Source organism: Brachypodium distachyon, chromosome 1 (assembly GCF_000005505.3).
Source record: "Brachypodium distachyon strain Bd21 chromosome 1, Brachypodium_distachyon_v3.0, whole genome shotgun sequence".
NCBI classification, from domain to species: domain Eukaryota; kingdom Viridiplantae; phylum Streptophyta; class Magnoliopsida; order Poales; family Poaceae; genus Brachypodium; species Brachypodium distachyon.
The window spans coordinates 29,871,972-29,899,908 of record NC_016131.3 but is presented as its reverse complement, the minus strand read 5'-3'; the positions used below and the strand labels follow the sequence as shown (position 1 = coordinate 29,899,908).

The following is a 27,937-nucleotide window of genomic DNA, read 5'->3' as shown; positions in this document are numbered from 1 at the left end:
AAAATTGACTGATCACTGCAGCATGCGATTTGCAAAACCAATAATAACGAGGCGACGTAAGGGCTTAGGTGAAAATCGGTCACTTGGTTGGAAGCTGTGTGGAATAAATAGCTTCTTCCTTCCACGGACGCACTCCTCCACTTCTTCGACCAAACCTCTCGCGAAAGCTTTTTCCTTTTCTGCCTCATCAAATCCCCGCCCCCTCAAAGGAGTAACTGTTTCGTTTCCTTTTCTTCCTTGTTCTTTCGCGAGTTCGCCGGATCCCCGGGGGCTCCGACGAATTCCGCAGAGATTCTCCTCCGAGGACTAACGCAAATCGAGGTAATTTAGCCTCTCTGTTTTTGACTATTTTTTCGGGGGGTAATTCCGGTCGTTCTTCGTCGTTCCCCTGGGTTCTGACACTTTGCGCGTATTTTGGGCGATCTATTAAAGTATAAATTTCGGAGCTTGGGGGTTAAATTTTGATTATGTGCTGAGGTTGGGGCTGTGGATACGTAGGTACCCGAGGGATTCGTTAGGGGAGAATTTTACGCGCAATTCGCCGTCATCAGGCTATAAATCGTTGGTTCTGCTAAGATTGTATGATCAAATAGGATTATCTCCGTTCTACAGAAAGAGCTGTTCTTGCTGAAGGAAATTGCATTTGTGCAGTGGAAGCTAGTGCTTCAGTCTTCACCTTTTTCCCCTTTATTTTTGCACACATAATATTTTTCACCAAATAGGATTTTGGTCGATTCGTTATTGGCCGCAGTGGATTCTAGTGTGGGTACGAACCGGTTGTTTGTCAATGGGGTAAACCGGCGTGCATGCTTAATAAGGCAAAGCTTATTTTCCCTAACGTGGGAAGCTCCGTAGAAAGGGAGGACACGATCAGTCGCAGTAGCATTAAGCTGTGCTTGCAGTACATATTTCTGCATTTAGTGTAAGTGGAAACTACACCTGATTGTCATGTCAAGTCAATGTTTCTGAATAACTGATAACTGTACTGACAATGAAGTATTATGAGAAGTATTCAATCCTGGACAGTTGAACCGGTTTGTGATCCATAAAAAAACTGTGAAAGGTGAAGGCCATGCTGATTTGCATCTGCTCTCTTGGACTTGTGGCACTGCAGGAGACCCACTGGCTTGCTAGCAGCTTAGCTTTGCCCACGGTGTGCCAGAAATTTTTGTCACTAGCTGACTTCAAATGGGATGGGGAACCATCTTATCCAGGCGCCTCAAAGTTTTTTCCTTGGCATTGTTTGTCTACTTGGACTATAAGGTGTGGATGTGCTTCTTTTTATGATGTTCTTTCGTCAACCAGTCTCTTCTGTTTGGGTAGAAACAGATTAACATCTTCTTGAGATACGAGCAGGCTGTTCAGAAGAGAGTTCAATGGGTTAGCACTGTCAAAAAGAATGCCATATGGGCAAAGACACACGAGAGAAATGCTCGTCGTGTTCTCAGCCTGATGATAGAGCTAGAAGGTTTATGGGTGAAAATGGGCCAATACTTGTCCACAAGAGCAGATGTGCTTCCTGAACCCTACATAAATGTCCTGAAGCAGTTGCAGGACTCGCTTCCTCCACGCCCTCTTGAAGAGGTATACCTGTTCATGAGTTAATGGTAGATTAAATTTGTTTCTCATAAGTTTTTTTCATTCATTTGTAATCAATCCAAATGGAATGTATACCGTCCTACAGTATGACTGTAATTATTTATCTTAATCTTAATTTTCTTCTCTCGTGTGCAGGTTCGTGGAACCATAGAGAAAGAACTAGGGAAACCCATGGGTGAACTATTTGCTAGTTTTGACATTGACCCTCTTGCAACTGCATCAGTAAGTTCTTTGGCTTCAAATGAACTTTAGATTATCTGATGTAAATTCATAGTATGCTCATGCGAGTCTTCGTGAACACTTCTTGACAGATAGCACAAGTTCATCGTGCAACTCTGGAAAACGGCAGAGAAGTAGTTGTGAAAATTCAGCATGATGGTATCAAAGAGATCATATTAGAGGTTCCTCTCTTTGATAGAAATAGTGTTTTGTAAAATAAGTAGGATTGCTATTATAATTTTTCATCGATGGTCAGGATTTGAAGAATGCAAAATCATTAATCGAATGGATTGCATGGGCAGAACCTCAATATGACTTCAATCCAATGATTGATGAATGGTGCAAAGAGGCCCCAAAGGAACTTGATTTCAATCATGAAGCAGGTAGTTCTCCTTGCTCAAAGTTCTTAATATGTGTTTATCTCCATGTGTTGCCAAATTCTCCTTCATCAGTCATGGTCTAGTCACTTGTAAAGATGTTATCATGACAATGTATGGTCAAAATCTAATTTCAGAGAACACTAGGACTGTCTCCAAGAATCTTAGTCAGAAAACTGAAATTGGGAGTGGCAGTGTTTCCAGTGCTGTTGATGTACTTATTCCAGAAGTTATTCAGGTCTAATTTTATTCTGTTTGTCTTGCATTAGTGCTCCGAAATCACATGATTACCATCTGACTCTCTGATTCATTCTTCTTTGTATCAGTCGACTGATAGGATTCTAATTTTGCAATATATGGACGGGATCCGCTTACATGACAATGATTCATTGGAAGCATATGGTGTTGATAAGAAAAAACTCGTTGAAGAGATAACCCGTGCGTATGCTCATCAAATATACATTGATGGTTTCTTCAATGGAGATCCTCATCCTGGTATTGTATTATATGCTTCGTAGGAAGATGTTCTGTCACCTCAATTATCTTACCAATTATTCCATAGGATTTCTTTGTGTTCCTTCACATAGATTCATCAAACATGCATTTTTTCTGTAGGCAATTTTCTTGTAAGCAAGGAACCTCCACACAAACCGATTCTTCTTGATTTTGGGCTAACTAAACGCATATCAGAATCAATGAAGCAGGCACTAGCAAAGATGTTTTTGTCATGCGCTGAGGTTTGTCACACTTTGACTTTCAAATAGTACACATGGCAGTAAATAACAAAGTTAATCAAGAGATTGTATCTTTGGTAGCTACGATCAACATTTCCTTTAGAGTAACTGCAACATTTTCTTGTATAATGAAACCAAACAAGCATGTCATGTAATCTTGTAACTTTCTACTGTTTTCATGTAATACCTTGTGACCCTTTTTTCTCGTCATTAGTCTTTACCCACCAGTGATATTGCAGATAGGTAGATGACATGACACATTTAACAACGATAAACAAGATGGAATCAGGAACTAAGCTTGTTTCTACTACTATGTTTTTCATGTAGCAATTATCATATTTATACACAATGTCCTGCAATATTAAGTTAACACATGCACTGATGCTTTGAAGTACAAAACATCTGATATGTAACGTTTTGCAAGACATTTTCTTTATTCTAACTTTTGTTGTTTATTATTACCAGCTTGTCATTCTTTTGTTAAATTTCTGTAATTTACAATTCTGAGATCAATATGCAGGGAGACCAGGTGGCACTGCTGTCAGCCTTTGCAGAGATGGGGCTTAAGTTGCGGGTTGACATGCCTCAGCAGTCTATGGAGATTGCCTCAATATTCTTTCGCCAGTCCACTACAGCAATTGAAGCAAAAGTAGGCTGAAGGCTACTGTGTGTTTTCATTTATTTTTTCTTGGCTCCTTTTTTATCACTTCAGGAATTTGTAGTAACTGGTTGGTTGTGGTGTTGTGTTTTTCTCCTACTCATTAGGAGAACATTAAAGCACTTAATGAGCAAAGAGAACGAAATGCCAAAGCCCTTCAAGAAAAGATGAAATTGAGCAAGAAGGAGGTTAAACATTTTAATCCTGTAAGTAAGCATGATTACTTTCCTTCAAGCTGTGTTGAGTTTGTCAACCAATAGACTGGTGCTAAATGGAAGTTTCATGGCTATCAGGTTGATGCTTTCCCTGGGGATGCAATAATATTTATGAGGGTCTTAAATCTTCTTAGGGGTATTTCTTTATCTCTTGAACATATCCATCCCTCTGAAATGTGCAGCATTATAGTGACAGTTTGTTCATTTATACCTGCAGGGCTTTCAGCTTCACTAAATGTTAGGATAGTTTATCTAGACATCATGAGGCCATTTGCTGAATCAACTTTGCTAGGGTGAGATGCATGCCATGCCAATGGTGTGTAGCTGCTTTCTTGTGAGCCATTACATATAAATTGCTAATTTATGCTTTTGTTGATATCAGGAATGTGATGCGTGGGCCCTCAACAAATACTCAGTGGATTTACGACTCATATCCTAACTCTGAAGTGGAGTCTAAATTGAGGAATCTTCTGCTGGAGATGGGAAGTGACAAAATTTTGGGAATACAAGTAGGTCGATAATCTCATTCGATTCATTTACATGCTATGCCATTGATTTTAACATATATTGGTCCGACAAAATTTCATCACGAGTTTAGCTGTAATATCTGCATATTGTTAGCTTGTTATAATGGAGCCTTACTGATCTTTCTTTCACAGGTATGTGCATATAAAGACGGAAAGGTCATAATAGATACTGCTGCTGGTTCGTTAGGGAAGTATGATCCACGTCCTGTTCAACCTGATTCTCTGTTTCCAGTCTTCTCGGTGACAAAGGGTATCACTGCTGGGATGGTACATTGGCTTGTTGACAAAGGGTGAGTGGTTAATACTATTAGAACCGACGCTTTTCTAACAATGCCAGTGTACAATGGCGGAGCTATGTGTAAGCTAATTAGAAAAAATCAGAGCAAGATCTGAAAATTGCGTTGTTCACCTGCCAAGTTCCGCTACTGCCAGTGTAAATATGTTTGCAGGGCATCAGGTTAAATCATATTATAAAATTCTATTCTTCATGCTATAACTGTTGCTCGTCTCATCTTCATCTTAGTTTACATGTGCACAAAGAGAAATGGCAAAATGAGTATGGCATCATGCCACTTCGTTTTAATTGGTGTCTAGGTCTGCCATCAGAGCAAGAACATTCAGGCCTGAGGATATTCCATTTGTGTATACATAGATGGAAAAATCGTACACAAACAGTTGTATTCTGAAGTAAAGACTCAAACCACATATGTTTTTAATGGGACAAGCACCTCTTGGTGTGGTGGTGGAGTTGTAGGTGCATGACTCCACCCACCAGGGTTTAAATCCTGCTGCTCACAATTATGCTGTAGGGGTTTCCTTACAGTCTTTCCATTAAAAAAAACATATGTTTTAATGGTCAAACAATACCTGGGTATCTAACATCTAGACGATACCACTTGTGGTATGTTGTGAATTTTATATGGAATGCTAGAATGTAAGTTGAAAACAAACTATGACCGATGTTGTGATGTGTTGGCAGGTTCTTGTACTTGCTTTCACCTTATTAAAGTCATAAAATGTCTTGATATTTTGTAGGCTCTGATGCACCTAAAGAGATCTGGGTTCTAGTTTAAGCTTTCTAGCATGTAAATCTTGTGCGGGGTAGATCTTTTGGATCTTGGCCAGTTGTGCATGATGCTCTTTGGAGAACATTAAGGATTAAGCATCTTTTCCATGTTACCTTATGCTTACATGCTTTGTACTGACAGCATGCTCCGATCTTTCAGGAAGTTGAAGTATGATGAAACAGTTGCTGATATATGGCCAAAATTTGGAACTAACAGAAAGGAGCTAATAAAGGTACAAAAACTTCTCCACTTCTGCTATTTGACGAGGCACAATGTTTCATCGTACTAACAGACTCATTCTGTACTTCCTAATAAAGGTGCACCATCTTCTGAATCATACATCTGGTCTGCACAATGCACTGGGAGATGTGGTCAAAACTGATCCTTTGTTGGTATGTGACTGGGAAGAGACACTACAGAAGATTGCCAAATGTACACCTGAAACTGAACCTGGTTCATCGCAAATTTATCATTACCTATCCTTCGGTTGGCTGTGCGGTGGCCTCGTAGAGGTATGTCTCTCCTTCTACCACCACATAACTGAACTGTTAGTTGACTCGTGTTAATTGGATCTTTATGGTTTCACATAATTTGTACTAATCTGTATACTGCGTAATGGTTGGCAAACTTTAAATGCACATATCTGTCAAGTTATCTTTTTCAGTTATATGGACTATTTTCAATTGAGTGGCAATAATTAAATCTAAGGCAATCTGCCCTTACGACATTGTACTGTTCTAACTTAATTTCTGACACTGGTGTTTGACAATAATAGCATGCATCGGGGAAGAAGTTTCAAGAGATCCTAGAAGAGGCTATTGTTCATCCTCTTCAAATTGAAGGAGAGCTATATATCGGCATTCCTCCAGGTATATAGCGGTTCTAAAAAACAGTATTTAGATTGGAGAATTTTTACGGTATCCCGGTACTCCCTAAAAAGGGTCAGGAGTACCAAGCAAATCTGTCAGTCCATCAGTTAGGGTAGTTTAGACCTTTTGCCTAGGGTAATTTGGACTTCCACGAGCGCTTCCTAATTGACATTAGACTGCAAGCCGCCGCCTGATCGATCGAGCTCCGTGCTCCTTGTAAGGGAGTACAGGACCGGCTTGGGCTAACGGCAGGCTTAGCCGGCCGGCCGACCGGCCAGCGGGCTACTCCTTGGACTAAATTTCACAGATATTGGAGGCAAATCTCGCCGCTCAATACCGGCCGCCGTAATTAACTGCGTTAAGTCCGTCCATCCAGCACTTATCCTGTTATCCCCTGTTAATTGACTTCATAATTACGATTTTACCCACACAAGATGGTACTCCTCAGTATTGGTCAATGGTACTCCCCGGTTGTTACCTTGGAGTGCAGATAAAATCTGTCCGTTAGATTAGAAGAAATTAACGGCTTATATTAGTTTGTGGGTACTGTAAGAGTGCTCTTAGATTGTTTACAAGGTGTTTTTTAGTTGATTGTGATTATCAAAATTGTCCTCCATGTGCTGCTTTTCTTGCGTGTTGGAAGAGTCAGAAACACAAGTACTTCAGCAATGTTTAGAACTGAACTTAACGAGAGACTGTAGTGCATCTGTAAATTACTGTATTGGAGCACTACAAATTTCCTGAAATTTGATTAGGGAAACTTTGGACTTAGCATTGCAGTTTTAGTATTTAAACTTTGGACTTGGCAATAATTTTTTCCTGGTTTCGGTGAACTCCTGGATGGGGAATCAGCTCTTCTAGATTCATGCAGCAAAATCCAATAAGTTAGAGACGGTGCATGTTATTTTATCATTATTTCGCTGTTGCAGATCATCCAGCTCCAATGTTCATAAAAAGAATTCGTTCCCTTTTCAGGTGTTGAATCTCGTCTTGCAGCACTGACAGTCGATGTCGAAGAACTTCAGAAGCTATCCGGGTTCCGGCCAGGGCCGGATGTTCCACCAGAGCTGGTGAGCAGCATTGCTCAGATGGCGAGTGGTGTGCCAGCTCTGTTCAACACGCTTAACGTCCGCCGTGCCATCATCCCCGCTGCCAATGGCCACTGCTCGGCGCGTGCACTTGCTCGGTACTATGCGGCGCTGGCAGCCGGTGGCGCCATCCCTCCGCCACACTCCGGCAACTCCAAGCCGCCCCTTGGCAGCCACCTGCACACCCCCATGTTCCCTACCGCTGAGCCCAAGAAGAAGAAGAAAGGGTCCACGAAGAAGGGCGGCAGTTCGCCAGAGAAAGGGGAATACGCGCAGCTACGCACCAGCGACGCCGACAGCGAAGTTTTGACCGCAGCAGTGACGGGAAGCGCCAGCACGATGTTCGCCAACAGCGACATCCTGGACGCCTTCATGGGCATCGGCGACTACTCGGGCATGATCTACCCTAACGGCAAGTTCGGGCTTGGGTTCAGAAGGTATGGCAGGTCCGGCAGTGCGCCGATGGGGTTCGGGCACTCCGGCATGGGCGGGTCGACGGGGTTCTGCGACCCTGAGCACGGGTTCGCCATCGCCGTGACCGTGAACAGGATGTCGCTGGGGAGTTCAACGCGGCGGGTGGTGCGGTTCGTGTGCGAGGAGCTGGGCGTGCCAGTGCCCGACGAGTTCTCTGTCTCCGGGGAGAAGGGCCCCGACATGGTGCTCAACCTTGCACCACCGGCGCCGGAGTCAAACCCTATGTAGGAATTTTAAGGCATGTTGATTTCACGTTAGATATAAAATACACAGCGCGTATAATTTCGACAAGGTGTTATGTTGTACCTATGAGAATTTGAGAATGTATCCTGTGAACGATGGGAATGCAAAGGACAATGAAACAAGGTTAAAGAAAGGAAACGCTGTGGCCTGTGGAAATGCTTCGGTAAATAGAGAATTGGGCATCTGGGCTAGATGCATATGTTAATAGTTGAGTGAAGCCTTTTGAACTACTGCATATTATAACTCGTTGCCAAGTTAAGTGAGCTAGATGGATATATTCTGAATTGAATGACCGAAGTGAGCCTATCTTGCTACTTAAGTGCACAAGAGTGATTTTTATCTTCCCGTAACCATGACTCGAAGGAGAAAATATCCGTGCGAACCACACGAATCATATTTTTAAAGCTACAAAGAAATATAGTAGGTACAAAGAGGATTTTGTAATAAATATGTAAAATTTCAAATTCAGACTCAACACATTTGTAAGTTATGCAAGACAAAATTCAATGACAAATAGTACTCCGTAGCAGACAAGAACCTCTTAACTCATTCCTGAATATTTTTTCTTGCATACCCCAGAACACAATGAATATGATTTTGAAATTACATGTAAAAGAATTGAGTTTGAAATTGAACTTTTGCATGCTTCAAAAATATCATCCTCTTAACTAAACACACAGTATATATCTTTTATAGGAACATTAGGCATGTTTTTTTTAATGAATTTTCTACCAAAACGTAAGTTTTTGGCCAACACTGACTAGGGCGGCGGTGTGATGGAGGAGAGCCAAGCAACAAATAGTGAAACATTTATGCGAACTGATGCGTCGTCCTTGCCGATAGCGAGAGGCACCGCATCTTGTTGTCAGTTCGATAATATAAGGCGGACTCGGATGTTAGCGATATAAGTGCATGCATACCAACTGTCTCGTGTCCCTTTCTATTCTTCTGTTGTTGCTTCCTATTCTTAGTGCCTTCCGTTTGTAATCACTCTTTAAGGCTGAGTGGATATTAACTTGTAAGGCCACGCTAGGGGCTGTTCCTAGCTAAATCAACACATAATCGTCACCGAGATCAAGTTGAGCGTTCCAGCAAACAAATATGGTATGAGAGCCTTCCCCTTCTATTTCCGTCTAGCAATCAACCAAGCCCATCCATGGCGACCTCCTCAGCCATCATCAGCATCAATCATCAAGTCTCCAAGAAATTAACTCGTGAGAATTTTCTCTTATGGCGTGCCCAAGTTCTTCCAAGACTCAAGGGCGCCCAGCTCTTCGGGTTCCTTGATGGTACCACGACGGCGCCGGCAAGGACCACAACCGTCGAGTCTCAGGTCGTGGCGAATCCAGTGTTTGCTCTATGGGAAGCGCAAGATCAAGAGATACTTGGCTATCTGCTGAACTCCTTGTCCAAGGAAGTCCTCATCCAAGTGGCGGCGCTGACAAGCTCCAAGGCTGTGTGGGATGCAATCGGGAGCATGTTCACCTTAACGTCGTGCTCGCGGATTAACACCTTCGCATTGCCCTCGCCAACGGCAGGAAGGAGAACAAGACAGTGGCGGCCTACTTTGCGGAGATGAAGTCGTACGCAGAAGAGCTCGCCACGGCTGGTAAGCCACTTGCAGAAGATGAACTCATCTCCTATATTCTAGCAGGGCTCGACGAGAACTACAATCCTCTTGTGTCGGCTCTGGATGCACGCACGGAGGAGATCACTCTCGACGAACTGTTCGCGCAAATGTTGACTTTGACCAGCGCGCTGAACTTCTCGGCGGATCAACCATGGAAGGCAATGGTGGCTTCAAGTCCTCCGCAAACTACTCCGCGTCACGTGGTCGCGGACGCGGACGTGGAGGCCCACCTTGAGGTCGCGGCAATGGAGGCCGTGGCCGAAACCGTGGTGGTTGAACCCCGTTCTACAACAACAACAAGGGGGCATCGCCATCTCGCAGCAACTCACACGGTGGTGGTGGACAAGGCTCAGATCGAGCCAAAATCGCCTGCCAAATTTGTGGCAAACCCGTCCATAGTGCGCAGGACTGCTGGTACCGCTACAACGAGGATGAACAAGAAGAGCACTTCGCCAATGTTGCCTCCTATGGAGTCGACACAAATTGGGTCATGGACAGCGGAGCCACCAATCATGTCACCAGCGAGCTTGAGAAGCTGACCATCCGCGACAAGTACCGTGGGCAGGAACAAATCCACACCGCAAGCGGTGCAGGTATAAAAATTAATCATATTGGTCATTCGGTTATTAAAACCCCCAATCACAAAATTCTATTAAACAATATTCTTCATGTGCCTGAAGCCTCTAAAAATCTCCTCTCCGTTAATCGTCTTACCATTGATAATCATGCTTATGTTGAATTTTGGCCAACATTCTTTTTGATTAAGGATCAGGTCACGAGGAGGGTAATTTACCGAGGCAGGTGTAGAGGAGGTCTCTACCCTTTGATTCCACATGATAAAACTCCCAATAAACAAGCTTTTGGAGTCACCAAAGTCTCTTCGGTGAAGGTGGCACAGTCGTCTTGGTCATCCGTCTTTTTCAGTCGTTGAACGAGTGCTTAGGAATAACAAGCTTCCTTTTCATGGAAAGCCAGAATCAGTGTGTGATTCTTGCCAACGGGCAAAAAGTCACCAACTTCATTATTCGATTTCAACAAGTGTTTCCACTTCACCTCTTGAACTTGTGTTTTCGGATGTTTGGGGGCCAGCTCCCGTGTCAGTTGGTCGACACAAATATTATGTTAGCTTTATTGACGATTTCAGCAAGTTCACATGGATTTATCTCATCAAAAAGAAATCTGATGTCTTCAATGTTTTTCATAATTTCCAAGCACTTGTTGAACGCAAATTTGGGAGAAATTTTTTTACCTCCAATCTGACTGGGTAGGCGAATATGAAAAGTTAAATTCATTTTTTCAGAAATTTGGCATCTCTCATCATGTGTCATGCCCCCATGCCCATCAACAAAATGGTTCTGCGGAGCGAAAACATCGGCATATCGTAGAAGTAGGGCTAGCACTTCTTGCTAACGCCTCTATGCCATTAAAATTCTGGGATGAAGCTTTTTTGACTGCCACACATCTCATAAATATGTTGCCCTCAAAAGTCATTGATTTTCATACACCTTTTGAACGCCTCTTTAATAAAACTCCTGATTACACCGCACTTCGTGTGTTTGGGTGTGCATGTTGGCCAACCTCAGGCCCTACAATGCTCGCAAGCTATCCTTTCGATCTAAACAAGGTGTGTTTATTGGATATAGTGCCATGCACAAGGGAGTAAAATGCCTAGATGTTCAAACAGGTTGTGTCTATATTTCCAGAGATGTAGTATTCGATGAAACAATCTTTCCATTTCAACATCTTCATCCAAATGCAGGAGCTCAACTTCGCAAAGAAATTTTGCTTCTTCCTGAGCAATTGCGTCCTTTTGACCATGGGGAGGATAATAACCGTTTTGATCATTTGGTTAATTCTCATACTACTAATCCTGTACCCAGTGGTGAATTTGTTGCAGAAAATGCAGGAGAAAACGGTGCAAATTTTGGTCAAAAGTCACAACCTGCAACCTCCCCCGATCGACGTACATGCGCCTGAAGAAAACGACGCACATGGGGAAGATTCCGAGGAAGATCTGGCGGGCCCAAGCACGTCTAGACAAATTCTCCTGGCACGGCAGAATCTCGAGGGCGCACGGGCCGGCGCACGCCAATCGCGAGCAGTCAAACGGCCGCAAGCCGTGGATCCCAGACGTCCTCGGACGTGCGCGCAGGCGATCCTGGCTTGTCTCCGAGTGGGCCGATAGAACCTGGGTTGACATAATCGGCCTCGAGCAGCGAGGCATCAGGTGCCTCCGGATCTTCTGGAACGAGCAACGCTGCAGTTCGTCCTTTGCATCGCCCTGTGCCTGTGCAACACCGTCCTGTTACAAGACTTCAGCGAGGTATTGTACAACCAAGAAAATTGTACAAAGGTATGATACGATATGCTATGCTATCATCTACGGGTGAACCAAAAAATATGGAGGATGCACTTCAGGATAAAAAAATGGAAAGAAGCCATGAACGAGGAGTATATGGCCTTGATGAAACACAAAACGTGGCATTTGGTTCCACAAGAAGAAGGTAAAAACATCATAGATTGCAAGTGGGTCTATAGGATCAAGAAAAAGGCTGATGAATCCATAGATCGTTACAAAGCAAGACTCGTGGCAAAAGGCTTCAAATAGAGATACGGTATAGATTATGAGGACACTTTTAGTCTGCTTGTTAAAGCTGCTACTATTCGTCTTGTTTTGGCTATTGCTGTTTCCGGGGGATGGAGTCTTCGACAGCTAGACGTACAGAACGCGTTTCTTCATGGTGTTCTAGAAGAGGATGTATACATGAGACAACCCCCAGGTTTTGAAGACAAGAAAATACCATTCCATGTTTGCAAACTTGATAAAGCTTTATATGGACTCAAGCAACCCCCCAAAGCATGGTACTCTTGGTTAAGTTTAAAATTGCAAGAACTTGGTTTTGTGTCCTCTAAGGCTGATACATCCTTGTTCATCTATCACAAGTCTGGTCTTACAATGTTCATGCTTATATATGTTGATGACATAATTGTTACAAGTTCATCTGATGAAGCAATTACAGCATTGCTAAAGGATCAAGGTGCAAACTTTGCCCTTAAGGACTTAGGTGACCTACATTATTTTCTCGGCATTGAGGTGAAGAAAACAAGGAATGGTCTTATCTTGACTCAAGAGAAATATGCAACTGATCTTGTGACTAATGTAGGAATGCAAGCATGTAAAGCTGCACCTACACGTCTCTCTAACACTGAAAAATTATCTGCTTTGGATGGTGACCCATTGGGACAAGAAGACAGCACAAGGTACAGAAGTATTGTTGGTGCACTTCAATATTCGACACTTACTAGACCAGACATTGCTTTTTCAGTAAATAAAGTATGTCAATTTCTTCATGCACCTACAACAGTACGTTGGACTGCAGCTAAGAGAATACTTAGATACGTTAAGGATACTGCTAGTCTTGGTCTCACATTCATGAGATCTTCCTCCACCTTGGTGAGTGCCTTTTCAGATGCAAATTGGGCAGGATGTCTTGATGACAGGAGGTCTACAGGTAGATTTGCTGTCTTTCTTGGGCCAAACTTGATATCATGGTGTGCAAAGAAACAAGCAACTGTATCAAGATCAAGCACAGAAGCCGAATATAAAGCTTTGGCAAATGCTACTGCAGAAATAATATGGGTTCAATCATTGCTTGCAGAACTTGGAGTTAAACAGGAACAATCTCCTTGTCTTTGGTGTGATAATTTGGGTGCTACTTATCTATCAGCTAATCCTGTATTTCATGCCAGAACAAAGCATATTGAAATCGACTTCCACTTCGTAAGAGAGAGAGAGTTGCAAACAAACAACTGAGTATCAGATTCATACATTCAAAAGATCAAATTGCAGATGGCTTTACAAAAGCACTTCCAGTCAAGAACTTGCAAGAATTCAGGCGTAATCTCAACTTGAGCAAGTTGTGATTAAGGGAGGGTGTTAGCGATATAAGGGCATGCATACCAACCGTCTTGTGTCTCTTCCTATTCTTCTGTTGTTGCTTCATATTCTTAGGTAGTGTTTGAATGTGAGAATGAGGTGGAATGTAATGGAATGGGTCCAATAATTGAGATGATTCTTGTGTTTGGTTCATAGAATATTGAAAACTGGAATGGAACCACTTGGTTCCTCAAAAGAGAATATTCTTCTAATATGCCTAACTATCTCATTCCTCAAAAAAGTAGGAATCACTTGGTTCCAAGTGAAACCAGTGGTTGTAGGTGTTTGGTTTCTAGAATATATGGAAGTAGAACCGTTCCATTACATTCCATTCCTGTTGGAATAGAACCGTTCCATTACATTCTACCTCGTTCTCCAACCAAACACTACCTTAGTGCCTTCCGTTTGTAATCACTCTTTAAGGCTGAGTGGACATTAACTAAGGCTGAGTGGATATTAACTTGTAAGGTCACGCTAGGGGCTGTTCCTAGCTATAAATCAACACGTAATCGCCACCGAGATCAAGGTGAGCGTTCCACCGAACAAATATCGGACTCATATTCGAAGATTTATATGTAATCGTCAATTTCGACCGATAAAATATGAATAATGTGTTTTGATATTTATACAATTGGAAACCTTCTTTCCAATACGAATACAATGCTATAACAATTTTTACCTATATCACATAATCCATGTATCATTGATCCAATATTTAATCAAAATTAAATCTCAATTTGCATATACGAGGAAGGGAGCCGTAAAAATGGGAGTACGGAGTACAACAAGGAAGAGAGCGGCGAAGGTATTGCGAGTCGCGTGTACTGCTGTGTCTGACGGCTCGATCCGGATGTATGGATGGCAATGGGTACCCGAAACCCGATTACCGACGGGTCTAGACCCGATTAGATGCGGGTCGGAGAAAAAATCAGACCCGCGGGTCCGTAAATGGGGAAATTTCGGACCCGTCGGGTCTGGCGGGTTCGGGTCTGGTATGGCCGAACCCGAACCCGGAAACCGGAAAACCCGGTTCAGTATAATTCGGCCCAGCCCAATGCACATCAGATCCACTCCTCCTTCCTCCCGACGACCCCGCCGCCCCGCCCCACTCTCTCTCGCGCGCGCGCATCCACCCCTCTCCCCGCAGGCCGCCTCCGCCTCTTCTCTCCGACGGTCGGCGGCCCCAGATCCTCGCGCCCCGCCGCCCTCGCCTCCCGCCTCCTTCGCCCGCCCCGCCGCCCTCCCCTCGCGCCTCCCTCGCCGCCGTCGCCACGCCTCGCGCTCCCGCGGCCGCCCGTCGCTCCGCCTCGCGCGCCCGCCGCGGCCGTCTCTCCGCCTTGTGCGCCCGCCGTGCCCGTCACTCCGCCTAGCGCGCCCGTCGCCGCCGTCGCTTCGCCTCGCGCGCCGGCCGCTTATGACCATGTCCACGTGAGTCATCAAAGTAAAAGGCCTCATCGCCGCCGCCGCCGCCGCCGTCTAGCCAACCCAGTAGACCATCGCTTTCTTTTCTTCCTCTCTCTCTCTCTTTCGCAGTCTCGCCCCAAATCCCCTTCCCCTTCCCGGCGCCGCTGAGGATAACCGCCGACCCCGCACGACTCTAGACGCGCCGGCAACCGTGGCCCACGCGTCCCCCGTCCCTCTGTCTATATCCGTTTCTGTCGAAACCGACGCCACCGCAGCAGCAGCAGACTAGTAGACGAGAGACGGTTTTGCCTCGTGATTCCACGCGCCTGACAGCGACGCAAACCGCCGCCTCCTCCTCGTCCTCCTCGCGCGAACATGGCTTCCGGCGCCGACTCGGCGGCGGAGGGCGTCGCCGCGCTCGGGATCTCCGACTGCCCCGCGCCGCTGCGGCGGAACCTGCAACTCCTCTCCCACGACCAGGTACCACTGTAACTTCATTACTAGTACTACTACTAGTATCTTTTTATCTCCAGACTTCTTAATGTTTAGGACGGTGTTCAGAAAATCTTTTAGGATTTGCTGCAGTGTTCCGGCAGTTCTTAACGCCAGTACTGCCGGCCAACCACCTTTCGTTCTCTGCGATTTAGTAGTAGTTCCCTCACGTGGTGAGGGCTACTTGGCCGGCCAAGTTGAGAGCATTTATCAATTCCATGCCAAGTTGGCCGGCTCTTGGAAGTGGGGGCTGTACTCGATCCTAGCCCAATCTGGACATTGACTTCACAGAGAGAATTACGTTACCGTATTTTATTTATTAATTACATGCGTCAAGAGTGGTTAATTTCGATCCAAACAGCGATTGATCATGCACATTGTTTTTTTTTGCTTAGTGTAACACTTGTATCCGGTGATTCCAGGTTGAACTTGCAAAGATGCTGCTGAATGAAGGCCAGACGCACTTGTTTGAACACTGGCCAGAACCAGGTGTTGATGATGACAAGAAAAGAAGCTTCTTTGACCAGGTGAGTCTTTGTATTCGTGAAATACTTTAGCATTAATGTTCATCGATGTGCATATTTATCATGGAATCCATAGAATGTGTACTGAGTACTGACAATATACCAATGCAATAGAAGTTCATTGTGAGATTTTAATATCAGAGGCACCTATGAACCTTAGCTGTTACTAATTCTCTGAAGCCTTGTGTCTCTTATTAAAATAAAAGAGAACAAGGCCTTGTGTCCTCCTACTTTTCCCTACTTTGTCTAGTCCAACAAATTCAGAAACAGAATTGCATGCAAAATTAAAGGTTGTTTCTTCCCTGCTAAAGTTTTTGTTATGTAGGTTCACCGACTTCATTCAAGCTATCCTGGTGGGCTGGCTTCATACATTCGGAATGCCAAAAAGCTTTTAGCAGATTCAAGGGCAGGAAAAAATCCATATGATGGCTTCACACCTTCTGTAAGTCTGGCCATGTGCCATTTTTTGGTGAATTTGTTGGTTTCTTTTGAAATGTGATTTCTTCTTGTGTTTTATGTGATCTCAATTGCAATTTCCATATGCTTAATTGCTTCTTTTTCCTGAATCAATTTGTGGTGATATGCCTTTTATCTGAAACAAGTGCATGGCCTTAACAGAGGAACTGTATCTGCAGGTTCCCTCAGGGGAAGTATTGACCTTCGGTGACGACAATTTTGTTTCACTGGAAGCAACTGGGGTAAAAGAAGCACGCAATGCTGTGTTTGTTCTTGTAGCAGGTGGACTTGGTGAAAGACTTGGTTACAAAGGGATTAAGGTAATGTGTCATGTCTTCCTAACAGAAAACTTAATCCCTTTACAGAATTGGAAAGATATGACACATGGTAGTGCAGCTACGGAATTAAATATTGCTTCTGTTGTTCTATTATAAAATTTCCACTTGCACACCCTATGTTTATGCTACAGTATGTTTTCATCACTCTCTAGCTAGCACTACCGCATCGCCCGAAACACAGAAAATAAGAGCACCGATCAGAGACAAAAATTATGGAAGCACAATTCCATCTTCACAGTTCAAGGAATGCGCACAAAGCTTATAAATCACCATGGAAGTAAGCATGTTCGAATATCATTAGCCTTGACTTTAGAAGCTCATTATGTACCTTTAAATCCATTAAGCTCTTAATATCTTATTGGCTCTTGATTAATTCGCAATTGGGAGCATGAAACTCATTTTCTCTGCCCGTCCACTAGTCTGTTTTATGACCTTAATATCAAGCAAGTTTCTGAAAGTACCATGCAGTGATTTTATTAAAGTTATTTCATTGCAGGTAGCACTCCCGAGGGAAATAACCAGTGGAAAATGTTTTCTTCAACATTACATAGAATCCATTCTGGCTTTGCAAGAGGCCAGCTGCAAGATGGAGGGTAAGTAGATTATGGTACATGTTCAATGGATTAGTGACTTGTTGATATTTTTCTACGATACCTGTTACTGATCAGTTTTTCTTACAAATACTTTTGCATTTCCTATGATGCTTGTTAATCTGTCATTGTTGATTTTTTACCAGTACTTTTTTACTATACTAGTATGTAAAAATACTACTCCCTCCTAACAATTAAATCAGGATCGGAGGAGTATTTTAGTTTTTCGGTAGCTATTGACTATTCGGACTTTACTCTTTTTGCTTTAGTTTAGCATTTTCTTGAAATGAAATACTCCCTCCAGCCGGAATTACTTGTCGCATTGTACTAAATCTGCGACAAGTAATTCTGGCCGGAGGGAGTAGGATTTTTGCTCCTATTGTTCCTATTGGTTGGTGTGACTGGTGGACGAGCCGATATGAGCATGTAGAATTAGATTGACTTGCTGCTGTTAATGTGTAAAGAAAGATATCACTCGAAGACATTTCCGTGAATTGGATTTTCTCTCCTAATTGTTCCTATTGGTTGGTGTGACTGGTGGACGAGCCGATATGAGCTTGTAGACTTAAATTGACTTGCTGCTGTTAATCTGTAAAAAGAAGGATGACATTACATGTCAAATATGAGCTTGCAGAATTAGATTGACTTGCTGTTGTTAATGTGTAAAGAAGGATGACATTCAAATTTGCGCAAAAAAAAGGATGACATTCAAAGACATGTCACTGAATATGTAAACCTGAGATATGACATAGTATTTGTAGTACTCCCTCCAATTCATATTAATTGACTCAAATTTGCCCAAATATGGATGTATATATGCCTAAAAAGCGTCTAGATACATGTAATATTTCGACAATTAATATGGATCGGAGGGAGTACTAGTTTTCACCCAACTTATATAGCCTAGATCAAGATGAGCTTAGGCCTAAAGACCTGAATCAGACATGTTAAACCAAATTTCTCAGTCTCTTATTTCATCATTTGATCTGTTTGGTGATAGAATCTCCCCCCTTTTCAAACCTGATAGAATCTTACGCAGCATGTTGGATATACAAACAAATTTTTTGGTTTTCTTGTAAATTTCTCATCTGCCATGATTTCAATTGTTTAGATGTACACAATATGTTGGGCCTCAAGAAAATTCAGATATTGGGTTGGCTGATTACTTTTTTTATTCCTTGATTGTGCAGGTGAATGCCATACACAAATCCCATTTGTTATTATGACTTCCGATGATACAAATGCACTAACCATCAAACTTTTGGAATCAAACGCTTATTTTGGAATGGAACCATCACAAGTGAAGATTCTGAAGCAGGTGGCTTTCATTTTGCCTTTTCTACCATGTACTTCTTAGGGACAAAATCAGTTTTTAGACAACGGAGGAAACTCTACTGGCTTCTTCGCTGAGAGAGGCGAAAATACAGAGCCATAAAGGGGGAAATGAGCTGTTAGGTTCGTGCTCACAGTAATTTTTATTTCATTTCAGGAAAAGGTGGCATGTCTAGCTGACAATGATGCAAGGCTGGCATTAGATCCAAATGACATGTATAAGATCCAGGTTGCTAATTTACTAAAGTTGGGTTTTTAAATATATGACATCGTATTATTGTTCTTATCTTGAGCTAGCTCTTCTCTTACTTATAGTTTTGTGATTCGGCAGACAAAGCCACATGGGCATGGAGATGTTCATTCTCTTCTTTATTCAAGCGGATTACTTGAGCATTGGTATGTTTGTTGATTCAAGAAGTGGCTATATGTTTTTCGTTCAAGAAACATTCTCAATAGATATTGTTGCCCGTTTGAAGGAAACTAACAATTATCATTGATCTTTTTGACATAATGTGTAATCAAGCAAAGTGCAAACTATGCATATTCTTTTTATGATACTTCTCATTTCTCATTCATTTGACAGGAAGAGTACAGGAAGAAAATGGGTTCTCTTTTTCCAGGACACAAATGGGTTGCTATTCAATGTTTGTAAACTTCCTTCCTGTACTATATTATATAAATTGGGAAACGCCGTAGGGTGCCGGGAACTTATATAACATTCTCCTCTTTATTTAGGCTATACCATCAGCATTAGGTGTCAGTGCCAGCAAGGGGTACAATGTTAATTCTCTCGCAGTTCCTCGGAAGGCAAAGGAAGCTATTGGAGGAATAACCAAACTTACTCATCTTGATGGTAAATTTTTCAAAATTACCTCATTTCATGCGAGCTATTTATGGTTTACACAGAAGAAAGTTTGGCACTTTTCTGATATCGTGGACAATAGTATTATGAATCAGTAGTGATTACAATGTATCTGCAGTGCCAAATTTTAAAAATCATGATCTGTTTCTTCAGTTGGTCAGTACTGACATCTAATCCATCCGTTCCTATGGAAGAATGCATTTATTTTCACTCGCCTTTCCCACTTCTGTACAACTAGTTGTTTCTGTGCAATTTGACGTAGATCCACTCTTATCTGTAGGTAGAACTATGGTGATTAATGTTGAGTACAATCAGCTTGATCCACTCCTTCGTGCAACTGGGCATCCCGACGGAGATGCAAATTGTGAAACAGGCTATTCTCCATACCCTGGAAACATAAACCAGGTAATGTTTGCAAACAGATATAAATACTAGGGCTTTGTTAACTCCCAAATGATCCTTTGCTTCATGGGTCGCCAAATACTAAAAACATGGTGCTTTAACATGACATGTCTGTTTAATATTACTAGTGTCGTCTTGCAGTATAGTATCAAATTACTGACTTATTGTGTATGTTGTTACCAAAAATTGCAGTACAACTGTTCAAACTGTTGATGAGCATCAGCACATGTTCTCCATTGCTCTAAAAAAATGAACATTACTCTTCTGTCAGCTTTAGTATGCATAGTGTCTCCGTGCTTGTTTTTTTTTTGTTATCCTGACTTTATGCTGTACTTTTGCAGTTGATACTGGAGCTTGGACCATACATTGAGGAGCTCAAGAAAACACATGGTGCCATTTCTGAATTTGTAAATCCGAAGTAATTATTCTTCTATTTGCTCCAAAAGACGTTTTTTTACATTGCTATTTGTGCAACCAACAAGTATGTTTCCAGCTTCAATTCAGTTGTGGACCCATTTTTCTCTATGAAATCTTCCTTTTTCCTATTTTACTTTATGAAGAAATTGATTCAAAACAGTTCCTTGTCTTATCCGCCAAGTGACATGTGTTCCGTGTAGTATTTTCCTAGATGCATCGGTGCTAGTTAATATCAAGGTACTCTTATAGAGGCAGCAGTAGTCTCGAGAATTTACAATATAATAAACTCTTAATTGAGTTCATCTATCATGATGTCTGATTGCGACTTTGTGAGTTTTGTAAATCATGACCAGGAGTGCTTTATTTTAATTTTATTCAATTTTCATCATTTTGTCTATTTAGGTATACTGATTCTACAAAGTCAGCATTTAAATCCTCCACTCGCCTTGAGTGCATGATGCAAGACTATCCAAAAACACTGCCTCCAACGGCAAAAGTTGGGTTTACGGTAAGGGACAACTTACAGCTGAGCCCTCTGTTGTAAGAATGAGTTTGCTAACTAACCAGCTTTATATCCTTTTGACTTTATGTCTTGCACTAGAAGCATGTTTCTGCTCCTCGTTCTTTCACTTTTGGTCTTTCCAAATCCTATTATTCCATCCTTTTCAGTTTCTTAGGACCATCTCAGAAAACATAGTAACCAATGAGCACCTAGTTAAGTGCTAGGACATGTATAAATGCAACATGCATGGCTACCCCTCCCGTTCATGCATTGGTTGGTTTCATATTGAGAACCAAAGTTACACAGGAATTCGTATAGATGTAATTAATGTTTGCTTATTTTCGAAGCAAATGGGCTTATAAACTAGAAATTTTGGATTTTGAGATGTGCCTAAGAATCTGAAAAGGAGAGAGTATGCTGCATCTGGCTCAATCTAAAATTCTAAATCCATTCTGCTTATAGGAATGCTGGTGTACACATACAGTTAATGTTACATCAGAGATCTGCAAACTCAAGATAGTGCAGGCCACATAGATGAATGTGATTTGGTTTATCTTTGTTGTCTGTAGTCTATTGGCAGAAGTTGGTATTACATCTGCATACTCATTGTCAAGATCATCCGATTTGAACCATAAAGTTGTGCCAGGAATTGCTAGTTCCTATAACCTTTCATGAACAGCAAACAGTACAACTTGCACATGCTTAGAGAAGAAGGCATGTGAGATCGTAGGGCTGTTTTTATTCATCTAAGGAGATCACTGTCACTGTATAATGGTCCTTACATTGACCATGGTTGTAATTTGGTAGATATTATTCAGATGCAAAAAAGATATTTCATGTCCTTACCGTTTCGTGTTTTTTCTTAATGCTAGGTGATGGATACTTGGCTTGCATATGCTCCTGTAAAGAATAATCCTGAAGATGCAGCTAAAGTATGATTTCAGCCCTAATGACCATTGATTTTTTTTTATTTCCATGTTGCATATTATTTTCAACTTGCATATGAAGCATTTATACTTGGTAAGAAGATGGCTCTATCTGAATTTACACTAACATTGATGAATTATCATCCAGGTTAAAGTATGTATCTTTTATGGGCATGTTAGTTGTCGGTATCGACTTTGCCTTGTTGTGACACGTCAAGAACTAAAGTTCATCTGCACCTTTTATGATGCCATGTGTATTTCATACGCACATTGATGTTACAATGCACTTAATTTTGCAAGCCCTACTGTTTTCCATTAAAAAAAAGAGAGTTTTAATTGTAAATGATATTATGCATCAGGCCTGCACCAACTGTAGCACTGCTCCTAGATTTAATTGTAAGGATATTATGCATCAGGGCTGTACCACTACCAACAGTCGCAGTACGCTGAAAACTAAAGTTCCTTTGCACCTTTTATGATGCCATCTGTATTTCATATGCACATTAATGTTACTATGCTCACTTACAAATCTTCAAGAGCTAATACTGATATTCTATGCATCTGTCCTGTACCAACAGTAGCAGTACACCAAGAACTTAAGTCCCTCTTCGCTTTTTATGATGCCATCTGTATTTCATATGTGCATTGATATTACTATGCTCACTGAAAAGTCTGCAAGAGGTTATTATATTATGCATCAGTCCTGTACCAACAGTCGCAGTTCAGTTAGGAAGCAGTTGACTTTTATACTTATGTATGTATTGATGAGTCTATGATACACCTTGATTTAGGTTCCAAAAGGCAATCCTTATCATAGTGCAACCTCAGGAGAGATGGCAATTTACAGGGCAAACAGCCTCATTTTAAGAAAGGTGACAAGGCCACTTTCTCCTTCTCAACTCACTATTTGTTTGCGCTCCAGCTTAACAAGCTCCTTTTCTCACTTTTATCCAGGCTTCTGCACAAATAGCTGACCCGGTAATCGATACTTTCAACGGTCAAGAGGTAGAGGTTTGGGCACGCATAACTTGGAGCCCTAGGTGGGGTCTTACATTCAAGGATGTCAGGGGGAAAGTGCATGGCAACTCTTCAGTTTCCCAGAGATCAGTTTTGGTCATCAATGGCCAGAACATCGTACTCGACGGTCTTTCCTTGGACGGTGCTCTTATAGTCAATTCCGTCGATGAAGCAGAGGTAGTACAAACACCGTTACCCTAGAGAATTCTGCTGTGCCCGTCACAGTCATCTTAATGATGGATTACTCTGCCCATTCGCAGGTCAAAGTCACCGGTCATGTAGAAAACAAAGGGTGGGCTATCCAGCACATTGACCATAAGGACACCTCGGAGAAGGAAGAGATCCGGATCCGTGGATTCAAGTTGGAGAAGGTTGAGCAGATGGAGGTGAACTACACTGAGCCAGGGAAGCATTGCATGAGCTCATAAACAAGCATGCTCCATTGACAATTGCCATGGTTCCCTGCCAATTTACAGCTGGAAATAATAGAAAGTGCGGGTTCCCCAACTTGTCCCCCAAAATTGGGCGGCCTTCAGTATGTGTAATAGCAATAAGCTGAAAGCATTCCTTTCTGTTCCAAGGTTGAATAAGGAGCAAATTGCTTCGCCATTTAGTCAGTCACAAACTCAGTATACCTAATGTAAATCTTGTAAGCATGATGTAGCCTTTATTTATAGTTGCCATTCATTTTTTCTGTAAAGTAAGCAAACGTAATGCTACATATCGGAAATGTGGCTGATTTATTATTTCTTACATTCAAAGTGTTGAAGAAAGAAAAGAATTGTTTGAATTATTGTTTTGAACTCTCCACGTCCTTTTTTACAAGATGTCCAGACTTTGTCCCATGTCAATTTTTTTAAAATTTTGACCAAATTTATAGAAAAAATATACTAACATCTACTCCCTCCGTCTCAAATTAAGTGACTCAAATTTTTGCCAAAATATGGATGTATTTATATCCAAAAAATGTCTAGATACATGTATATTTCGTCACTTAATAGATACATGTATATTTCGTCACTTAATATGGAAAGGAGGGAGTACAATATCAAATAAGTATAATGTGAAGATATATAGTATGACCAATTTAATAGAACTAATTTAGAATTGTAGACGTTGATAGTTTTCTTTTGAACTTTGATCAAACTATATTTTTTTTTAACTTAGAACATCTTATAGAAGGAACAGAAGAGTAACATTGTAGCAGCAAAAGTACACGTCCCAAATCTTACCATGGCAAGAATTGAATTGTTCCCTGGGATTTTCTTTTCAAAAGTCATGTGAAAGTGACGAGGCAGATGTAATGCCCATGGCCATAGAACAAAGCTGGACCTTTCATTTTAAAGAATAAGAAAAGGCCGGTTTGGACCATGCTTGGTTGCCATTCCCCTTTCTAGATTCGGTTGTCTTTAAAGTACATAAATGATCTAAAAACTCCACACGGTTCCTGCATAATATAAACCGGCAAAGTTATCTTCTCACAGACCTGGTGGGACATGCTCGGCTTGATGCAAAATTGCTCCAGAGCTAAGTATTGGCATTTTGTAGCAAAGCAAATGCCTCCCAAATTTGGTAACGCAAATTTTAGAAGAAATTATCAACAAATTTTTCCAATCCTACTGCTACTCGTATCCAATCATCCAATTTTCCATGGCACCTTTTCCGGGATCGAGAATAAGGAAGAAGTGAAAGAACATCCCTAAACAAAAGAATAAGGAAGAACAAACAAAAAGAAAAATAAATATAGAGAGTCCTACAGGGACACGGGTCCAGGCCCTGAGAGCCCATCAGCGGCCCATTGAAGAGAGAAACCCTACCCGGACTCTCTCGCTCCACTACGCCCCGAGGACCCCTTAAAAGCCGCCTCTCCCCGCCGTCGCCCAAACCCTCTGTTTCTCTCTCCTGCCAATCCCCTCATCGCCTCCGCCGCCGAATCCGAGACCCCGATCTCGGATTCACCGCAGCGCACCCAGGCGATCCGCACCGGCTCCTCTCCGTCGCTTCAGGTCGAACCCCTCTCTCCCCCTCCTCTCTTGCCTTCACCGATTGATTCGTCCCGCTTCTGTTGTTGTTTCGTCCGCCGTCTCGCTGGACCGATCTGTAGAGGTGCGGGTGTTTGTTGCGGGATTGGGCGGATCTGGGCCGTTCTAGGGCTGGATCTGTTTGGATACGGTGGAAAAGATTAGGTTTTTGGCTGTCGAGGACGCGATTTTAGGGTTTCGTTCTCTGTTGACGCTGTAGGGCTTTGTTTGCGGCTGAAAGGATCGGTGCCATCTTTGTTGCTCATGGCTCTTTAGGTTGATTTATTTGGAATATGCGATGCTCTTTGTTATGGTATCCTGCAAAAATATTGCGTAGCTAGCTGGCCCAGGCTTGTACCAAGCTATACTTGGTGGTGCCATAATGTATTTTTGTGCTTATACTTACTCTGTTCAGGCTGTATGAACTTGCGGTCTAGGCATAGCCAGCAGCATCACTGTCTGGTGTGAGGCAAGCTAAAGATGTTACATCTATTTATGCTACTCTTTGTTTGTCTTGAAAGTGTGCTACAATGGTAATAATAGTAGGGGTCTGTTTTGACTCAGTCCATTGTAGCCATCAACTTTGGTCGACTTTACTGTTGAGATATTGGTTTTGCATGTTGTATTATCTATTGACCATCTTTATGGTCTTCTCTTACATGTTTCTTGTCAAGTATGTCTAGTTTTTCTGTTGTGTGGCAAAAAAGAATCAATTTTTGTGCTCTTTGTTTCTTCAGATTTTCTAAATTTACTCTAATATGCGAGTATATTTTCATGTATTTATAGCATTGTTAGCCTTGCCCCCTGTTTTAACTAACATATATTTTATCTCCTGCAGCCATGGCAGGAATGGCACCAGAAGGTTCCCAGTTTGATGCTAAGAACTATGATTCTAAAATGCAGGAGCTGCTGTAAGTAATATTAATTTGTTTTTTCATCATCTTAGCTACTCACTGGTATCAATGATAGTTTGTATGTAGTCGTGTGCTGAGTCTGTTTTTGCTTTTTGGTACTTACAACTGATGCTGCTTTCTACAGGAGCCAGGGTGAGACTGAGGAGTTCTTCACATCCTATGATGAAGTTCATGAGAGCTTTGATGACATGGGCCTCCAAGAGAACCTTCTCAGAGGAATTTATGCTTATGGTACAGGATCTGTTTTGTCGTACCTTTTTGCCTGTTAAAGTAGTATTCTTCTCACATGTCTGTCTTTTGTTCAATAGGTTTTGAGAAGCCTTCTGCCATCCAGCAGAGGGGAATTGTTCCTTTCTGCAAGGGGCTTGATGTTATTCAGCAAGCACAATCTGGAACAGGAAAGACTGCTACCTTCTGCTCTGGAATCCTGCAACAGCTTGACTATGGTTTGGTTGAGTGCCAGGCCTTGGTACTTGCTCCCACCCGTGAGCTTGCGCAGCAGATTGAGAAGGTTATGCGTGCACTTGGTGACTACTTGGGTGTGAAAGTTCATGCATGTGTTGGAGGAACTTCTGTTCGTGAGGATCAAAGAATTCTTGCAAGTGGGGTGCATGTTGTTGTTGGAACACCTGGTCGTGTCTTCGACATGTTGCGTAGGCAGTCTCTGCGCCCTGATCACATCAAGATGTTTGTCCTGGATGAAGCTGATGAGATGCTTTCCCGAGGTTTCAAGGATCAGGTAAACACTCTATTCCCATTTTCATATATTGTATTTTACATCTGGTATGGAGTATTAGGATTCTGTTGAAGTTAAATTATTGGTCTGACATTCACTGTAATTACTTAATTGAAAGGCACTGCAAAATTAATTCAGCTTAAATTTTAATTCAGCTTAAATAAATTCGGCATGCTTCATTTTTGGCATATGTTTAATTGAATTACTGAACCAACTGCTTATAATTTGTGTGCGTAATTGCATGATCTTAATTTGAATCATTATCCAAGTTACTTTTCTATGGCAGTTGTAGTTATTGTGCTCAAATCACTCTTCATGTTTTAATTGTGAGTTGTGATCTCCGTGTTGTGTATGTGCAGATTTATGACATCTTCCAGCTGCTCCCCGGAAAGATTCAGGTTGGAGTCTTCTCTGCTACAATGCCCCCTGAGGCCCTTGAGATCACTCGTAAGTTCATGAACAAGCCTGTGAGGATCCTTGTGAAGAGGGATGAGCTTACCCTTGAGGGTATCAAGCAGTTCTATGTCAATGTGGAGAAGGAAGAGTGGAAGCTCGACACACTCTGTGACCTGTACGAGACCCTTGCCATCACCCAGAGTGTCATCTTTGTGAACACCCGCCGCAAGGTGGACTGGCTCACTGATAAGATGAGGGGCAGGGACCACACAGTTTCTGCCACTCATGGTGACATGGACCAAAACACTAGGGACATCATCATGAGGGAGTTCAGATCTGGTTCTTCCCGTGTGCTCATTACCACCGACCTGCTTGCTCGTGGTATTGATGTGCAGCAAGTGTCCCTGGTCATCAACTATGATCTTCCGACCCAGCCAGAGAACTACCTCCATCGCATCGGTCGTAGTGGTCGTTTTGGTAGGAAGGGTGTTGCCATCAACTTTGTGACCCGTGAAGATGAGAGGATGCTGTTTGACATCCAGAAGTTCTACAACGTGGTGATTGAAGAGCTCCCAGCCAACGTTGCTGACCTCCTGTGATCAAGCTCCTCTTGAGGACATCTGGTAAGGAGCCTGGTAGGGCTTGTTTTTGTTGAAATATCACCAAGTTTCTTGTTCTGGGGGGAAGTGATAAATGGTTGGGGGTTCTACTTTAAAGTCGTGGTCATGGACAATTTCGAATTTATTATGCCATGTTTTGGGAATTTTTGTAGTTGCTAGGCTGTGCTATGTGCTGGGTTTAAGCTTGAGGATGGAGGCGCTTCTGCTGCTGGAGTCCTCACTTTATTTGTTAAGACTATGTAATGACCGAATGATGTTATTTATTTGTGTCATCCTTGACTCTCCACCGCATGTAAACCTGCAATCGTATTGTGGAGTAAAAACTGTTTGCTCTTATTTTGCCAGTATTGA

At 42.3% G+C, this 27,937-nt stretch overlaps 3 protein-coding genes and 1 non-coding gene across 6 annotated transcripts; all 4 read left to right on the top strand.

Moving 5' to 3' along the window:
• Positions 1 to 117: 117 nt before the first annotated feature.
• Positions 118 to 8,300, top strand: LOC100845772. 2 transcript variants are annotated; one of them, XM_003563464.4, is made up of 19 exons: positions 118 to 321; positions 1,115 to 1,263; positions 1,357 to 1,584; positions 1,735 to 1,821; positions 1,911 to 2,000; positions 2,075 to 2,201; positions 2,333 to 2,433; positions 2,522 to 2,690; positions 2,811 to 2,932; positions 3,450 to 3,578; positions 3,695 to 3,793; positions 3,881 to 3,938; positions 4,020 to 4,095; positions 4,185 to 4,311; positions 4,462 to 4,619; positions 5,556 to 5,628; positions 5,714 to 5,908; positions 6,172 to 6,265; positions 7,241 to 8,300. In XM_003563464.4, the coding sequence occupies exons 2-19, from the start codon at positions 1,189 to 1,191 to the stop codon at positions 8,053 to 8,055; spliced, it is 2,823 nt and encodes a 940-aa protein (XP_003563512.1). In that variant the 5' UTR covers positions 118 to 321; positions 1,115 to 1,188; the 3' UTR covers positions 8,056 to 8,300. The 2 variants fall into 2 exon arrangements, with proteins under 2 accessions (XP_003563512.1, XP_010227427.1); XM_010229125.3 differs by lacking the exons at positions 118 to 321; positions 1,115 to 1,263; positions 1,357 to 1,584 and having other exon boundaries at positions 1,803 to 1,821; positions 1,911 to 1,977.
• A 1,384-nt stretch (positions 8,301 to 9,684) lies between these two features.
• LOC112270264 lies at positions 9,685 to 9,822 on the top strand. The gene has a single exon (XR_002962663.1). It is a non-coding gene; the product is annotated as a small nucleolar RNA Z247 (small nucleolar RNA).
• Positions 9,823 to 14,968: 5,146 nt separating this feature from the next.
• LOC100845164 (UDP-sugar pyrophosphorylase) lies at positions 14,969 to 23,689 on the top strand. The gene is made up of 17 exons (XM_003563462.4): positions 14,969 to 15,521; positions 15,956 to 16,060; positions 16,383 to 16,499; positions 16,693 to 16,833; positions 17,348 to 17,444; positions 18,632 to 18,759; positions 18,931 to 19,002; positions 19,105 to 19,169; positions 19,357 to 19,417; positions 19,509 to 19,626; positions 19,916 to 20,040; positions 20,379 to 20,455; positions 20,857 to 20,962; positions 21,829 to 21,888; positions 22,674 to 22,754; positions 22,837 to 23,076; positions 23,160 to 23,689. The coding sequence occupies exons 1-17, from the start codon at positions 15,417 to 15,419 to the stop codon at positions 23,325 to 23,327; spliced, it is 1,866 nt and encodes a 621-aa protein (XP_003563510.2). The 5' UTR covers positions 14,969 to 15,416; the 3' UTR covers positions 23,328 to 23,689.
• Positions 23,690 to 24,745: 1,056 nt separating this feature from the next.
• On the top strand, positions 24,746 to 27,937 carry LOC100844546 (eukaryotic initiation factor 4A). 2 transcript variants are annotated; one of them, XM_010229122.3, is made up of 6 exons: positions 24,746 to 24,905; positions 25,759 to 25,831; positions 25,959 to 26,065; positions 26,143 to 26,573; positions 26,930 to 27,589; positions 27,739 to 27,937. In XM_010229122.3, the coding sequence occupies exons 2-5, from the start codon at positions 25,761 to 25,763 to the stop codon at positions 27,563 to 27,565; spliced, it is 1,245 nt and encodes a 414-aa protein (XP_010227424.1). In that variant the 5' UTR covers positions 24,746 to 24,905; positions 25,759 to 25,760; the 3' UTR covers positions 27,566 to 27,589; positions 27,739 to 27,937. The 2 variants fall into 2 exon arrangements, with proteins under 2 accessions (XP_010227424.1, XP_003563508.1); XM_003563460.4 differs by having other exon boundaries at positions 26,930 to 27,937.